Genomic DNA, 17,795 nt, shown 5'->3' with positions numbered 1-17,795 from the left:
TTTAAAATTTTTATGCATCTGTGGCTACAAAGCAAAGCGGGGAGAGTTACTGTTCCATGGGTGCAGAAAGGCAATGGGGTGATTGAGCATTGCTAAGAGCACCTTCTTCCTTGACAATTCACACTTTGTTTATGTGGTTCAGTAAAAGTACAGTTTTGCTTGTTCACAGTTTAGCGACTGTAGCGAATCGTTGCTTGGTGTGTGTAGTCGCCATTAATTTTTTGTTTTTCACAATGGTCTACTTCGGCACGTCGGCCTCCCAGTACTGAGGACTCGGGTTCGAGTCCAGGCTCCGGCCTTCCTGGGTGGAGTTTGCATGTTCTCCCTGTGCCCGCGTGCGTCTTCTCCGGGTATTCCGGTCTCCTCCCACATTCCAAAGACATGCATTGCAGGGTAATTGGGCGCTCCGAAATCTCCCTAGGTGTGCTTATGAGCGTGGATGGTTGTTCATCTCTGTGTGCCCTGCGATTGACTGGCAACCAGTTTAAAGGTGTACCCCGCCTACTGCACAGAGCAAGCTGAGATAGGCTCCAGCACCCCCCGTGACCCTTGTGAGGAACAAGTGGTTCAGAAAATGGATGAATGGATGGATGGATGGATGGATGGATGGATGGATGGATGGATGGATGGATGGATGTCTATTTCGGTGGCATTTGGCCATGTCGCTTAGTGTGCGGTGGATCATAGAAATCACTTTTTCTTCAATGATAAGATAACATTTATCTGAACATCATGTTTAGATGAGAGGGGTTGCATAGTAAAAAATAAAAAATAAATACTGTTTTTCTGACTATTTTTTATGTGTATTTTTTTTACATTTCTGTTATTCTGATTTTCTTTTGTTATAAAAATAAATAAAATGAAATGGAAAAAATGAGGGTAAAATTACTCAGAAAAAAAATTAAAATTCAAATATTCAGAAAAAAAATGTTTTATTTTTTTATTTTTTTACTGATTTTTTTCTGTCATAAAAAATGAAAAACTGGGGGGGACAATTACTCAGAAAAAAAGAAAAAGAAAAAATATTCAGAAAAACTGGGGGTTATTAAAAAAAACGGTAAAAAAGTTATTTAATTTTTATTTATTTTTTTTAGTAATGTAGAATATATTGTCATAATTTTTTTGACTTGACTTTCTCTTTAAGTGCATCAAAAACCTACTCAGTCTTTTCTAAGTGACACTCAAACTTTTGAAAGCTAGCATTCGCATCGCCACGGTTTGCATGCGTGTGTGCGTGTCTACTAGTGTGCTCCCCATTATCTCCGCGCCAGGCACAAACCCAAGAACAATTCCTCAAGTCCCTGCAGTGTTTTCGAGAGTGCGGATGTGTCGCTAATACAATTTCACACCGTTGCGCTGACCTGCGCTGTCCTGCCGTGACCCGCGTAATTCATCCTCACTTTTGTTCCTCCTCTCGCTGGGCAAAGCGCGCAGGCGGCACTAAAATGCCCCGTCTCCGCATTGTTCATTGTTTCTAAAGCTTGATCTTTCATTCCACTTAGCGCTCGCAACGGCAAGATGCGCGTGCTGAGCTTCAAGATGGGCCTGGTGAGCTTGTGCAACGCTGACGTGCAGGAGAAATACAAATGTGAGTGAGTAATGCATGCAAGCCACTGATGGCAGCCATTACATTCAAACGCACAATGGCTCTAATGGAGGAAAACAAACTCACCGGCGGGTCATGCAGCTTCTTCCACTCCCAGGGCCTTAAAAGGATCGCTCACCACCGCAAACCCATTCACGCACACTCCTCGTGCCTCCTTTTGTCCATTGTCAACCATGCTGTGATATTCTTTGGCTCTTGGAACTCCCAATTTATAAGTGGCTGATGTTCCACTCAAAAGTAGTCACAGTCAGTACTAGTAGTACTTGAAATACAGATACCTGTGTGCATAGATAGATAGATAGATAGAAATAAATATATATAGAGATATAAATATATATAATATAATATAAAAGACTCCCATAAAAGTAGTGATTCAAAATCTATCCGCCAGCAAAAAAAAACAGTTCAAATCCAATCTGATGGCTGGAAGAAGAGTCTGCCTATTTGTCTTTAGGTCAGGTCACACATGCACACATGAACAGGTATTTATCATTTGCCTCATTCCAAAAAAAAAAAAAAAAAGCAAAAATCCTACTTGATCACACAGAAAATTGATAACACAATAGAAACTAAAACAAACGATTTTATGAAGTCTTAACACCAAATATGTTGCAAGTGAAAGGCTTATATTTTTTTTCTAACACTCTCAAACACTATGCAGAAGAAAAGTAGAAAATTCATTTTACTACCCATTGTATACATTTTTTGATAAATTGGCACAATGGAAAAAAAAATCATTTTTTATAGAATGTTTGTATTGAGGATTAATGTTTACATGTCAGAGTTTGGTTGTTTTGCTTGACTTTTAAACATTAAAAAAAATTTAAAAGTTATGCTTAAAATTATTATTATTATTATTATTATTATTAATAATAATAATAATAATAATAATAATAATAATAATAATAATAATAATAATAATTTAATTATTTAAAAAAATAATGAAATTAATTAATTAATTAATTTAATTGATCTGCGATTGGCTGGCAACCAGTTCAGGGTGTCCCCTGTCTACTGCCCATAGCCCACAGGGATAGGCTCCAGCACCCCCACGACGCTTGTGAGGAGCAAGCAGTTCAGAAAATGGATGGATGGAATTTAATTAATTAATTAAAATAATAATAAATTTAAAACTGAAAACTTTAAAACTTAAAACTTTGAAAAAAAAAACTTTTGTTAGCTTATATAACGCTTGTATTGAGAATTCATTTTCACATGTCAGAGTTTGGTTGTTTTGCTTGACTTTTTGTGCTCTCCAGAAGAAAAAACAAAAAACAAAACATGTTTCTGTTTAACATTATTACAGGTAAGTAGGGGGGGGGAAATGCTCAATTGGCTAATGGTATCTGGGAAAAAAAATGCACCTTTATGTTTTTATTTTCTTTTCTAACAGGGCAACAGACAGACAGCAACTCTTGTAAATAAGGCATTGGATGGGGAATATTTTGCTTCCCCGACAGTTTATAAAATATTGGCAATTTTTTTTTCCGATTAATGATAACTCTAGAGTTAGTGCAGGAACACGCTAGTCGATCTTGATTGATTGATTGATTGATTGATTGATTGATTGATTGATTTTTGTATTTCATTTTTTTTTTTAAACATTTTTGATTTTTGTATTTCAAATATAAAAACATAGAAACAGCAAAATCAAAACAATACCAAAAAATAATACTCATAAAAAAATAATGAATGAAGGCAAAATAAAAAAACAATACATCTATTATTAAAATGTTCAAAAGGGAGTTGGAAAAAGTTAAATACTTAGTAGGACGTAAACTTCATACAGTACGCGAATCAGGAAAAAGATATGATATTTAAAGATGTCAAATTGCAAATGGATGGTGTTCACACTCTGATAAAGACGTGAAAATTAGTCATTCTTGATAGACCAATAAAGATTTGAACCAAAACAGAAAAACCCATCGGAAACTTAACCAAAAAAAAAAGAAAAAAAAGTGGCTTTATACTTCTCATTACGTTTAAAAATGGAAGTGCATGTTTGGAGCCACACAGCTGGACTTTGGAGCAGCTGGCCGGTAGCAGCTGATTCACGACCCAAGACGACAACGATGATGGCGGCGAGAAACATTTACTAAGATTACTCACAGTCGGAGCACCATCTGTGTGGACTGAGAAAACGGAACTTCTCCTCAGCGAAAACGTCCCCGAGGTCAGGCGGCCATGCGGCAGTTTGGCCGTCGCGCTCGCCACGCTCCAGATGTCGTCGCTCTGAAGAAAAATATTTACACTTTACATGTTAAGCGTTTGGCCGGGACGGCCGTAAACACAGATGCTTGCCTTGGAATCGCCTCAGAACGTGGTCGCTCTTTTTATATTACAGCACTGTTGTTTAATTAGTGTGTTGGCAATCACGCTCACTCATGCATAAATGCATAAATGCATGTAGTACATGAAAACAATTCATTAGGTAGAGCAGCGGCTCTCCAACTTATTATACCATCCATTCATCCATTTTCTTGACCGCTTGCTCCCCACAAGGGTTGTGGGGGGTGCTGGAGACTATCCCAGCTGACTACGGGTAGTAGGCGGGGCACACCCTGAACTGGTCGCCAGCCAATCACAGCTTATTATCCCACCACAAAAATAATTGACTAAATTCCACTATCATGACCAGCATTTCAAGATAGTAACGTAGTATGCTCAAGTGTTCATTAAGGTTGAGAACATTTTAAAAGTACAGTTATTTTAGCAACCCCACCCCCCCAAAAAAATAAAAATAAAAAAAAATAATAAAAGAAAAAAAAATATCTAAAAATATATATATTTTTTTAATTGGGGGGAGCCTGGTCATTTAATTGCCCATGACACGAAGAAAAGTTATCAACAGGAGTTTATATAATAATAATAATAATAATAATAATAATAATAATAATAATAATAATAATGCATCCCATTTAGATTAACAGGAGTTTATATAATAATAATAATAATAATAATAATAATAATAATAATAATAATAATAATAATGCATCCCATTTAGATTGCATTTTTTTGGACACTGGCCCCTTGATTAATAGAGAAAATGGGGAAAGAAAAGAAAATTGATTTTTGATTATTTTTGTATTTTTTTTTACACCCCAACAAAAAATAAATAAACATTCAATATATATATGAATTGGGGGGTGGGGGGATATTAAAATATATTTTTAAACAAAAAAATAAAAATCCACAAGTATGTATTGACCGCAGTTTTAGGATGTAATATCCCCATTCACCACTAGATGGCAGACAAGGCTTAGTTGTACTTACACCGGATCTTTATTTTGTGAAAAAATAGCACATCTTCCACTTAAATGTTGGTTTGCTGTTCAGCAGTTTTGTGCAGTCCTTGCAATAATTTTGCAACAGAGACCTTTAAAATGGGGGGGGGGGGGGGATTGTTGAATGCTTCTGACCCTCTGTTTTTGAATAGTGGCTCTTTCATACCTGCACTGACAAATGGATTATGACAAATGAAATATATTGAGAACATATTTTGCACAAATTTCCATATGTAAAATCTAATTTTTGTCATAGATCTTAATAAAAAATGGTGCCCCCCCCCCCCCCCCTCTAGCAATTAAGTTTCCCATCCCTAGTCTCATGTCATCAAAATGAACCAGTTCAAGTCCAACTTGTGACATCACAGATTGAAAGTGTTTCAAATGACAACAACAGAAAGAAAAATGCACACATATTGTACTATTAATTTACATGAATAAAAAACTGCATTCTTTAGTTTTTGTACATAGTTCTGAGTAATGTTAGCTCAGTTATATAATACTTATATCATAAATAATGAGCCAATGATTTAAAATAGCTTGCACTACAGCCCAGCACTGCAATTTACAACCTCCAAAATAACAAGTCAGCACATTTCTCAAACAGTTCTATGAATTTTTTAGACACGTTTTTTCAACATTATGCTTTTGGTGCAGGCGCATTTATAACAGGGCAAAGGTTACCGTAAATAAATGTATCCTGGCATAAAACATGTCGGCATACCTATACTGTCTCAAACGTCTTAAAATGCTTGCCCGTGTATAAGAGTGATTTTTAACGTGGCGCTACTTATGGGAAGAACGGCAAGTTTGGGTTTTCTGCTTGTCAGCATTTTTCCAACAAGTTTTTAGTGTTGCGTACAAAATGTTATGAATTCTGTTTGAAACTTTTTGTAGTCGATAAAATTTATTTTAAAATGTTTCCAATGGAATACATTCACCTCATTCGTTCTGCTTCTCAGTCAGTGGGTAAAATTCTCATTAGAAAGCTGACAATATTCGACTCGTCTCTCCATTCAACCAGCCTGTTCATGCAAGCAATATTCAACTTTTTATTCCAGACGTGTGCGATGCCTTGGATTTTAAATATGCTAAGTCACAAGGTTTTTCAACCTTTTAGGTCCAGGGGAAACCTCCTCATAAGCCTCACGCCAATTATAATAAGTTGCCTGTTTTCAAGGAGAAAAAGCAAAAACTATTACAATAACAATTTCATATTTGGGCCCAATGCGAAGGTAGTAGGGAGGTGTAATTGTGATTCCATTAAACATGATCATCTCATATTTAAAAGATGACATAAGATTTTTGTGTGTAGAATTAAACTGAAATGTTTTTTTTTTTTGTTAATATTTGCATTTTCTGGTGCGGTGGCAGATTTATTCCGTCAGGTGTCTGCCAACGGAGGCTTGACGGACCAGCGTCACCTCAGCCTGCTGCTGCACGAGGCCATCCAAATCCCGCGCCAGCTGGGCGAAGTGGCCGCGTTCGGCGGCAGCAACGTGGAGCCCAGCGTCCGCAGCTGCTTCCGCATGGTGAGACTGATCATGTCCAGGGAACCAATAAATAATCAGTGAGAGACATAATGCACTCTCATTTGATGTATTTATTTATTTATTCATTTATTTATTTAATTCATATTTTTATTTATTTATTTATTTATTTATTAGTTTTTTTATTAATATATAAATTGTATTTATTTATTTTGTTTACTTATTTTTTGTTTATATTTGGGCAGCATATGGTGTAGATAAAGCGCTACATAAAAAGCGGTCCATTTATTTATTTATTTTTTATTTTAGGGGAATCAGGCGATTAAAACTTTTAAGCATAATAAATCGTCTGATTTCAGCAGTTAACTCACAATCGCAAATTTTCATTCCTGTTCTCGATGTACAATAAAATGTGCAATTTATTTTCTAAGTTTTCATACTCTTGTTCACAGCAAAGTGGAAGAAATGTTCAACTACTAGATATATGGCTGCATCTTTTAGTCATGATACAATAATTTCATAATAATTCATAAAATGGAGTTAAAATTAAAAAGATAGACTGCACTGTAAAAAAAACCAAGTGTGATATTGATTTTGGTGACAGCTCAGTGCATTTTTCTTTTCATATTCAGAGCAATCTCTTTTCAGTCTTCACAAGTATATGCATTATTATTACATGTATTACTGCTAAATTTGGACATGGATGCATCTGCTGCGTTGCGACTGGAATTCCCCCAGTTCAGGCTTTCCAAGTGGGGTGGTCATTAATTGTGCATTGAAAAAAAATTGTGGCGTTAAAGGAACTTTAACTCAAAATTAACACACTAATTTTGTAAACCCTAATTTATTTTTTTATTTGTTTGTTTGTTTGTTTGTTTGTTTGTTTGGTTGGTTGGTTGTTTGTTTGGTTGGTTGATTGTTTGTTCATTGACTTATTTATTAATTATTTGTTTATTTATTTGATTTAGTTGTATTTACTCCAAATAATGTTCCAGTGTTGATGATCAAATGTAGCCTTGAAATATTGAATCTGCTTTACAGCGTTTGGACATGGGTGGTTTGTTTGATGTGTTCCATAAATGTAAACACGACCAGATGGGGGACACTTGAAATATATTTGTAAATACGGTCCAAAAGAATTCTGATGTATTAATTCAGAAGTGGACCTGCAGTCAGTGTAAATCCAGCCATAGACAGCGTCGCTGTATTTTTAACCAGGAGGAAAGAAGATCTTAAACGTTCCTGCTCAGGGAGTGAAGGCTCACAAATATTCCCACACAACACATCCATTTTACATGAGATTGCTTTTAATGCACACACAACTACTCGCTGATGAGAACATGCAGTCCATCTTGATAAGATGAAGCAAAATCATGTTTGTCTTTTTTTATGTGTCCAACTTGCATGAACTTTTTTACCTTTGACATTCCGGCGTGGACAGCGCATAATTTTTCAATGTTAAACGGCCACCCAAGAGGATTGGCCAATTTTAACAACCTGATATTCAACACTCACCCTAATTATGCTCCCTCTATTCTGTTCCACGCTTGTCCTATCAGCTATGGCTGATTAAGAATCAATTCCCTTTGCCGTTTGCTCCATGTCATTTAGTTTGAGATTATATATCAACTTCATGCTAATTATGGGATGAACTCATGAATTCAAGTTGGCTTTAATTTCGACTCAATTAATTTTGTAGACTGTAGTAATAATTATTGTAAATATAAGTTATCATACATTTGCTGCAATGAAGAATTGCTTTGCTCTGCTCCACACTCACAGTCACATAGCCTAGCTATATGTTATCTTAACAGAAGATGGCTCAAGAAGCTGAAAAGCCAGAACATCTAACGTAGCAGAATGGTTAGAGCCAGTCTGCTGAGGCCGCCTGTTTTCTGTGAAGAAATGATTGCAAACTTGACCACACATGTACTCTGCAATCTTCCACTCACATGCACACACACATAGACAAACAAGTACACTGTTTTCCAACTATGTTTTGCATTTGCATTGATAGAGTTGGAACACCTATGGAACTAGGGGCGTGGAAACCAAATAAAAAGAGAGGGTGAGGAGGGGATTTACTTTCAGAGAGTGCAATAGTGTCATTCAGTTCTTCTTCTCTCTCCTCGTGAGCCTTGAACTGAGTGTCTTCTCTCCTTTATATGTTGTGTTTAATAAATGTCAAACAGGGAAACCTGACATAGACTCATGCACTTGATATTACACTACTTTCAAGTTGATTCAAGAACAATGTAAACTCTCAAATATCCTTGGTAATCACAAAAAAAGTTTAAATATGAGGTGACTTTTATTGCAGAGCGAAAAATGTAACATCAATTGTAGAGATAGACCGATATGCTTATTTTCAGGCCGATACCGATTATCGGTAGTCAATGAGGCCGATAACCGAAATTTGAAGCCGATATTCATTTGCAGAAAACAAATAATAAAAAGTTGGTGTCTAAATTTTTTACAATAAAAACTACAGCACTTGACTGCTTAAATGCCTTTAAGCATGTTTATTAAACAGCTTTTGTGAGTTGCAACATGTTAAAGGGTTTTTAGAGCTTAGAAAATAGACAACTTTGTTTCAAAATTCTGACAGAAAGTGGATCGTGCCCCCAGTCTCAGCATTATGTCTTATAAAATCAAATGAAAACAAATATCTTATTGAAATTTACTACAGTAAATAAGTTTCCAAAATATATATATATAACTGAAATGCTCAATGTTCATCTTTTACGAATCTTTTTTTTAATGTTCTAAAACAAAAAGGATAATGTGCCTTGCACACAAACAGGAACGCACTTGCACTTTCTCACTGCTCACTTTTATCAATATTTAATAACCGTTGCCCGCACGCTAATTCGCAAGCTCACGGTTAGCGCGTGGCTAACTGTTTACCCGCACGCTAATAGCTGCTAAATCGTGAGCTAATGGTTAGCTCATGGGCTAACCGTTAATACTCCCAAATAGGGGTGTGAATTGCCTAGTATCTGACGATTTGATTCGCATCACGATTCATAGGTCACGATTCGATTTGATACGATTAATCCCGATACGAATTCATGAGTAGATTGTTGCAATTTTTTTTAATTCAAATTTAGAAAATACTAATCAGTAAACATGTACAGTGTAAGATTTGTATGAAATGTATTATTTATCTGAAACTTCAGTCTTATAGAGGTTGTAATCTGTTTCATGTTTGAACAGCATTGAAATAAAATATTAAGGCTAACTGTTCCATTAATAGAACATTCTTTCATGCTTAAGGTGTGAATCCTAAGACGTTTTGGTGAATATTTTTCCATCAAATATGGATGTTTAAAAATCGATTCGGCCGCCTATTGAATCGATTCGAGAATTGTGCGATGTAATATCGCGATATATTGCCGAATCGATTTTTTTTAACACCCCTACTCCCAAATAGCTATTAATTTGTGAGCAAGCGGTTAGCTTGCGGGCTAACTGTAGCCCGTACGCTAACTCCCAAATAGCCATCAATTCGCGAGCTAGCGGTTAGCTCACGGGCTAACCTTTAGCCCACATGCTAACTCCTAAATAGCAGCTAATTTGTGAGCTAATGGATTGTAGTTGGGGGCAGCTTCATTGATATATCTTATTTAACACACTAGGTAGTAAGTTTAACTTACCTCTCTAGCTGCACACCAGCCCGGTGGTGGCCCTTCTGCATTCGATTTTCTATTCTGCATGTGTGAGCGTCATCTAGAGAAGCTTTCGCTGCTTATTGGTTGTTAGCACTGCACGAGCAACCAATCAGATGGTGCTGTGGGCGGCCCAATGCTGCAGGAGGCAACAGCCACCAACTCAGAGCAGACGGAGGAGAAAAGCATCCGTCGGAGTAAAAATAACAGTTTTTAATTTATCAGCCATCAAAACAAAAAAAAAAGGCAGATGCCGATATTCATAAAATGCTGCTCGATTATCGGTCTAACCCTAAGTTGTGATCATAAAATTGATATAACGTACACAAAATGCTAATTTGTGGCCAAGAAATAGATTACGCGTGCATACAAAATACTCATTTGTAGGCTAAACATTTCCATGAACAATTTTAGACGCTACTCTGTTTGCTCATATTCATCAAGTCAGCCATTAGAATAATCCTCAGGCTGGAACGAGCGGGATGATGAAAGGAGACGTGTAAATCTAAGATTATAATCTTAAATGTAATCACCTCGTGAACCCACTCAGGTACAATTAATTAAGGTAATTACACGCAGTCGCCGAAGGAGGTCGAAGGTCTGCAGACAACAATTTCAATTATTAGACGGTGACGAGCCTCATTAGGTATCGGGGAAATGCATGAAGAAAGCGCTGACGGAGACAAACGATTGCACATTATTAGCTTGAGATGTGATACTCGACATAAAATGTAATTGTGATGACACGAAGGAGGTCATTGACAAGTTATTTTGTAATTCCATTTTTTTTTTAAAAATTTTTAAACCATGTAAAAACATCAACAGGCAAGTTTATTCATGGATAATTGATTGCAGAGTTTCAAAGTTTATTTTTACAGTGACAATTTGATGGGAATGTAACTTCCTTTTGACCTCTTGCAAGGAAAGAACCGGGCATGCTCGAGGAGCCGTCCTTATCCCAGGAGATGCCACACTTCTTTAAAGCTCACCGTCTGTGGTATCAGCACGCACGCACACACATGCATGTATTTATGACGCAGCTCTGCTTGAGCAGCAGAGGAAGGGCCCCGGGGGAAATCAACCTCTTAATGCACCTCAGATGCCGACTTAATGAGAATTTAGCACATCGACGATTTTCGTCGCTTTAGCAAGTGGCTCCTTTATGAGGATATCTTCACTTTGATCCCTTCCTGGAATTCTACCAAAAGGCGTCTTGCCGAAAAGTGATGCAACCACGCAGACACACGCTTACATGATGTACTTCAGAATCAGACATTTGATGTTCTTGGTCAGTAGTGGAACACAGCAAGTCATGTTTTTCATTCACTGTGTCTCTACTTGAGTATCTATTTCTCTGACAACTTTTTACTTGTGTTATTTGAAAACAGATCGAGAATACTGGAGCCCCGAATAGAGAATGCTCTCGAACCCGGTGACGTCATTTCTCGCATGACACGGTCGTTTGGAATCACCGTTCTACTGTTTATGTGCCCTGCTACAGCACACCTGAATAAGCGGTTTCTTGGATGGTTATTTGACTCGCGGTTAGCAACTCAAGTTAAAAAAGAAGGAATTGGAAACGCTCAACTTGATTTCGTGGGATGCAAAGGTGTTGTTTGAGGCGTGAAGTGGTCGTTGCAATCAGGATATCAGGTAAGATGTTTGCCGTGTACGAGGAAACGATATTAGCGCTGTCAAGCGATTGCTTTTTTTTTTAAATTATTATTATTTACTAATTAATCACAAAATTTTCCATAATTAACTCATTCACTCCCAGGAAAAAAAAAGTATGTTTCTATCTGTTTCCGTTTTGCAGCAATTAGCATTAGAAGAGAGCTAAGTTTCATCAGTTTTCACAAATCTATTCAAAATTGTAAGTAATTGACTTTTTTTTCTTCATGGCCCTGGTTGATCTCCTTTGCTCTGCTGCCACCTGCTGGCCGTTTGTGTAATAACTACCATTTCTGCAACCGTTCTTTACAGTTGAGAGGCTGCATCAAAGCCTTCTGTATGCTCTAGCATAAAAAACAAAACCAAAAAAAGGTATGAATACGTCTTTGGGACACTTAGAACATTAAAAAAACGTATTTACACATTATTGGGAGCAAATGAGTTAATCACGATTAATCATATATTTCAACTGCTATTTTCTTGGAAGGTTATAGCAGATATTTACTCAATTAAAATCTTAAAAATTCATTAAAATCTTTCAGAACAAATTATATTTCAATTCCAAGACTGTTCTAACAGGTTTCTTTGATATTTGAAGACAATTCTTTTCCTGTAAAATAAATCTGTTGGAAAAAAAAATGTAGTCATCTTGACAGACATTTCTCTTACTTTCTTCTCATAGAAACGATTCTGACAATTTCTCACTTATAGGTTAAGATCTGCCCACCAGCACTTTGCGTGGAGGTAGTTTGAGCAGGATATTTTCCACTGAGATGATACACCAAAAAACAACTAATATGCTGTTTGAATTTGGCAAATGCATACTACATAACACTCCCTCTTTGTTAACTTAGTTCATTTATTTTAACGTTTTATAACATTAAAACGAATCTTCAAAGTTAGCGCTTTACCTTTGACAGCCCTACCAAAAATACTAAATCAAACCAGTAACAATTCGTTTTTGGCAATGCTCCATCATGAATAAGTCATGCTTGCAATGCTTTGCAGAGACGTGAAGGTGAGAAATGAGGATACTTGCAAATATAACAGTCAAAATTAATCGATTAATCAACACGTAATTGATTATCAAATAAATCGAATACGTATTTTTCCAATAATTGAGCTTTTGTCAGGTTTTTGAAGATACAGATAGACTGGGATGATGTTGTTTTACAATCCAGATTGTTCCATAAACTGACGCCTTGAGTTGAAATACATTGTTGTTTTTGTTTTGTTCTATATTTTGTTTTAGAGAAAATATCTGTTCCTCTTCATTTATACTCACTTTCTCTTTTTTTTAATTTTATTTGTATATTAACTGGTATACTTTCATGGTGGGCTTTAAACGTTATTTTGAGATGTTAGACTCCATCAATTCATTAATTTTAAAATTTTTTGTTGTATAAATAATGGATTAGTGTGGTCTCTGTATCCACAGCCGCAAACGACACAAATAGCACATTTCTGTAAAAGAAAGATGGATTTTTAACGTGATTTAACGTGATCTATTGAACGATCAAACGTGTCCGCGTGTGCTCTCATTCTCTGTAAGTAATTGTGCCACCTGTGTTCCTGTTCGAACTTCATGTAGCTGCCCATCCTGCTGGTCTATATTTGGATTTCACCCCCACTTGCTCCCTTGTTTGCGCAGGCCTCAGGAAAATCTGCCATCGAGGTGTCTCACTTCCTGGACTGGATGAGCCTGGAGCCCCAATCCTTGGTCTGGCTCCCCGTGCTCCACCGGGTGACCGCGGCCGAGTCCACCAAGCACCAGGCCAAATGTTACATCTGCAAACAATGTCCCATCAAGGGCTTCAGGCAGGTGGAAAAACAAACGACCATGTTGTTTGCCGCTGAGTCATCATTCATGTATGACTTTTATTGCTCTCGGCAGGTATCGCAGTTTAAAGCAGTTCAACGTGGACATCTGCCAGACGTGTTTTCTAACCGGACGCACGAGCAAGGGCAAGAAGCTGCACTACCCCATCATGGAGTACTACACTCCGGTAAGACGAATATTTACTCCTTTCTTTGATAGTCGCAATGAAATCAACATCTGCCAGGTTTGATTTTTTTTGCACACCTGCCACTTGGGGTTTGTGCTTCTTTGAGCATATATAATGTCGGTCAGTCATTCCCAACCACTGTGCAGTGAGAAATCATCAGATGTGCTGTGAAAAATGATCCCATTTCACTTAACTGCTCCAAAATATTATTTTTTTCACGTCGTGTTTGCTCGTTCCTCTATCTATGCCAGTGACGTGTAGTGACAGACAGAAAATGTTGACTGGATTTTGGATTTGGACGTGGGACTTTGCGCTGGCTTGGCCGTTTTTAGAGTGCCTCATTCTCATTATCACCGCATGGAAATGCCTCGAGACAACCCAGTGGGAAATGTTCCTGCCATATATGTTTTCATATTGGGATGTATGGACATAAGATGGTAGACCAAGTAGCAGCGGTTTTTGTGATTGTCAGTTGAGCAGCGAGTGGTATCTGCGGACACGCCCACAGAATCTGAGAGTAGAGCGGCTTGATTTTTCCCAACTTTGGAATCTCATTTTAAATACTCAAATTTTTTTATCTATTTAAATTTGCTGGGGTTGTTAAAAATTAGGGGTGTCAGGCGATTCAAATTTTTTTAATCATAATTAACTATAACTGACTCCCAACCATTTTCACTGAAGTAACCTCATTCACTCCCAGCTGTTTTACTGGATTTGGACTGATTTTGCAAGGCCCGTAGAATATTGTGTATATTGCTAGAAAAACATGGAACCTACCAAGAGACAGATTAGGTCTCTTATTTCATCAGGAAAAAAAAAACACGTTTTTTTCCAGTTTGCAGTCATTAGCATTAGAATATATCTAATTTTCATCATTATTCACAAATCTGTTTAAAAGAGTGGGGGAAAGAGCTTGTTGCAACATGGCCCTAGTTGATCTTTTATATTCTGCTGCCACCACCTGCTGGCCGTTTTTGTAATAACTACCATCGCTTCAAGCATTCTCTTCATTTCAGAGGCTACATCAAAGCCTTCTGTATGCTAGCATAAAAAAATCCATCTTTGGGAGCATGGTAATATTTAAAATAGACCGTATTTATACGTTTTTGTGAGCAAATGAGGTAATTGCATTTCTTCAATATTAACTCACGATTAATCGCAAATTTTCTATCAGTTCTAAATGTACAATGAAATATTGTTTTTCTAAGTTTTGATCCTTTTGTTAACAAAAAAGTGAGAAAAAAATGTTAAACTAATAGAAATGTGGCCGCATCTTTTAGTCACTGATAAAGTCATTTCATAATAATTCATAAAATTGAGTTAAATTTAAAAATATTTACTGTTCTGTTATAAACAAGTGTGATGTTGATTAGGTGTTGAGGTCATTTTTCTGCCACTAGATGGCATAATTGTATTTGTAAGACATTCGTGACAGCTCAGTGCATATTTTTTTCATAAAAGAGCTATCTAATCTTTAACATGAACTAACTTTTAAAATTAAGTAAGATACAGCTTGACCCCAGTCTCCACAAATATATGCATTATTATGACATTTATCACTTTACGTGTCTGCTGCGTTGCGACTGGAATTCCCCCAGTACAGGCTTTCAAAGTAAGGGGCAGTCATTAATTGTGTGTTTAAAAAAATGAGTGGCATTAAAGGAACTTCAAATTAACTCAAAATTAACGCACTCATTTTGACACCCCTATTAAAAAAATACTCGCACATCAACTTTTACTTTACAGTGGCGTTAATGAATAGGTCCAGTTTAATTCCAAATGTGACGACTTCTGTCTCATAAATGTTCAATCAGAGTTTAGACATGTGGCATATTAACGTCTTCACCGATCAATATTTTCTAGTAGCTGGCCACACAAATGACTTAGCATTATCATTCTAGATTATAGATAGAAAACGACTAACTTTACAGGGCTTCCAATCCAATATGTTGAATGCTGGAGGGTAAAATTGAATGTCAAGGCACGAGCGCACTTTTAATGAGTTTCGAGCTTCTCAAACTCTTTGGGTCCAAGGAAAGTGAAACTTTTCCTACACACCTCCCAACACTAATTAAACAAAACTACCGCGTAAATGCCAAAGGAATTGAAATGTTGCTTATTTACATTACACTAAATTCATATTTGTTGTGTATTCCTTCTTGCAGCCGGAATATAAATTCTTATTTATTTGTGCGTCACATCCAAGTTCCTATCCGTGCAGATGTTTTAGCCAGTCCTCGTTATAGACCACATCATCTACAAGTAACATGATTGAAATTTCTTTCATCAGTCTCTTTAACCTGTGTTCTGCCGCCACGCGCTTGCCCGTCCTCCTGTCGCCCCACCGCCTTCATCCGACTCCAGACGACTTCGGGCGAGAAGATGAGGGACTTCGCCAAGACTTTGAAGAACAAGTTCAGATCAAAGCAGTACTTCACCAAGCACCCTCAGAGAGGTTACCTGCCCGTTCAGTCTGTGCTGGAGGCTGACAGCTCCGAGACGTGAGTCCAACTTTTGTAAAAAAAAAATAAAAAAATAAAAAAATTAAAAAATTGGGATTGAGAAATATATATCGCCTGGCAGCCTCCCTGACTTCCTTCTTCATGTTTTGCAACCCTTTTAACACTAGCACTACTAGAATTCTAAAACAACTGGATCTCCCAGAGCAGTCATTTTGACGGCTTGCACTCCCGCCTAATAATAATAATAGTAATCGGCTAATATGGTTATTACTCGCTATTTTGAGTAGCTAATAAAGCCCCTCTCTTGCTTTTCTGTGGAAAATGGGTGTATTAATTTTGATTATCAGGCTTGTATTGCCAAAAACGTCATGACTCCACATCTAGGAGCGCATTTTTTTACTATAAGCTTTTACTCTACTTTGAGGTGTGTCACCAATTCCAGTGAAGCGATACATGGCTCCTTTTAGAGCGGGTGGGCTGGTCTGTCTGGACATACTGTCTGAAAGTGCTGAGCGATCCAGCGACCACTCATTGTGATTCGTCAGACCCTCTGTCAGTTTCTCAGAATGTAGCCATGTAGTCTCCTCTCTAGTATAGTATTTTTATTTTATTATTCAACATAGTAATCTAGCTTGTATCCAAAGCCAAACGCCTCCGCCTTAAATGGTAGTTGCTACGGAAGCCCAGCGGCGCCAATTACGGAAGCCCAACACAAAAGATGTACATTGAAATGAATACAGCAGTCAAATTGACAGGTGTGGAGGTAAAGCAGTGTCACGCCGCCACCGGCGTGACGGCCCATGCTTTTATTTTGTGTCCATGTTTCCTGTCTTACTTTGAAATCCTAACTCTCCTCTCACCCCAGGTCACTTGCCCTTCCTGCCGCTCACTCATTACCGGTTCCCGCCCATGATTATCACCACCTGCCACCAATCAACCCACACAATAAAAGCCATCTGCATTCTCCCCTCTGTTGCCGAAGTGTCACAGTCAGTGCATGGAAGCGTCCCACAGTCCTCATGACCTTGTTCACGGTGCCTTGTATTTTTGCCTTGTTTTTGAGCCTTTTCCTCCCCAGTGGAGCGCCTTTTGTTGTCCCCAGTACCTTTTGCCTGTTTTTTCCTCCCTAGTGGAGCGCTTTTTGTTCTCCACTTTTTTGCTTCCCCGTTCTCCTCTCGGTTTGAGAGGAGACAGCTGTTGGCCGGAAATAAACCTGTTGCCTTGGTGGCCTACCTTACTCCTGCGTCTGAGTCCTACCTTACCTCGTCGTGTCAAGCAGTAATTACTCCTAAATATTTTTCTATGTTTAATATAATAAAATGGCAGCGCAGTAATGATATATATACAGAGAGAGGAGATGTCAAAAGACATGGAACATTGTTGATCTATGTAAACAGAGTAACAACAAATCCAATTTTGAGAACAGTCAAAATGATGGCTCTGGGAGAGCTAGTTTAACAGGCGTGCTGAGAACACCGTCATTTTATTAGAAACAGTGGTGGAAAGCAACAAAAAACTGCAAATGAAATCAAGTACCAACAAAATGCAACGGGCTCCCAAGCCTCAGGCTTTGTTTGATTTTGCTTCCGTTTCAGCTTGTTCGTGCAC

At 37.6% G+C, this 17,795-nt stretch overlaps 1 protein-coding gene across 5 annotated transcripts in view; it reads left to right on the top strand.

The window, feature by feature from the left end:
• The window catches only part of drp2 (dystrophin related protein 2), a 241,583-nt gene that overhangs the window by 193,565 nt on the left and 30,223 nt on the right, over positions 1-17,795 (top strand). For 4 of the 5 annotated variants that reach the window (XM_077532096.1, XM_077532093.1, XM_077532094.1 and 1 more), the window contains 5 exons: positions 1,503-1,588; positions 6,265-6,422; positions 13,371-13,537; positions 13,614-13,725; positions 16,090-16,226. In XM_077532096.1, coding sequence (XP_077388222.1) covers positions 1,503-1,588; positions 6,265-6,422; positions 13,371-13,537; positions 13,614-13,725; positions 16,090-16,226 — 660 coding nt within the window. Of the gene's footprint in view, positions 1-1,502; positions 1,589-6,264; positions 6,423-13,370; positions 13,538-13,613; positions 13,726-16,089; positions 16,231-17,795 lie in introns of those variants that run through there. The other variant, XM_077532098.1, reaches the window with a different exon arrangement.

Source organism: Festucalex cinctus, chromosome 9 (assembly GCF_051991245.1).
Source record: "Festucalex cinctus isolate MCC-2025b chromosome 9, RoL_Fcin_1.0, whole genome shotgun sequence".
In the NCBI taxonomy this organism is placed as follows: Eukaryota; Metazoa; Chordata; class Actinopteri; order Syngnathiformes; family Syngnathidae; genus Festucalex; species Festucalex cinctus.
Note: the sequence above shows the minus strand (reverse complement) of the source record. Positions and strands in the feature narration are given on the sequence as shown.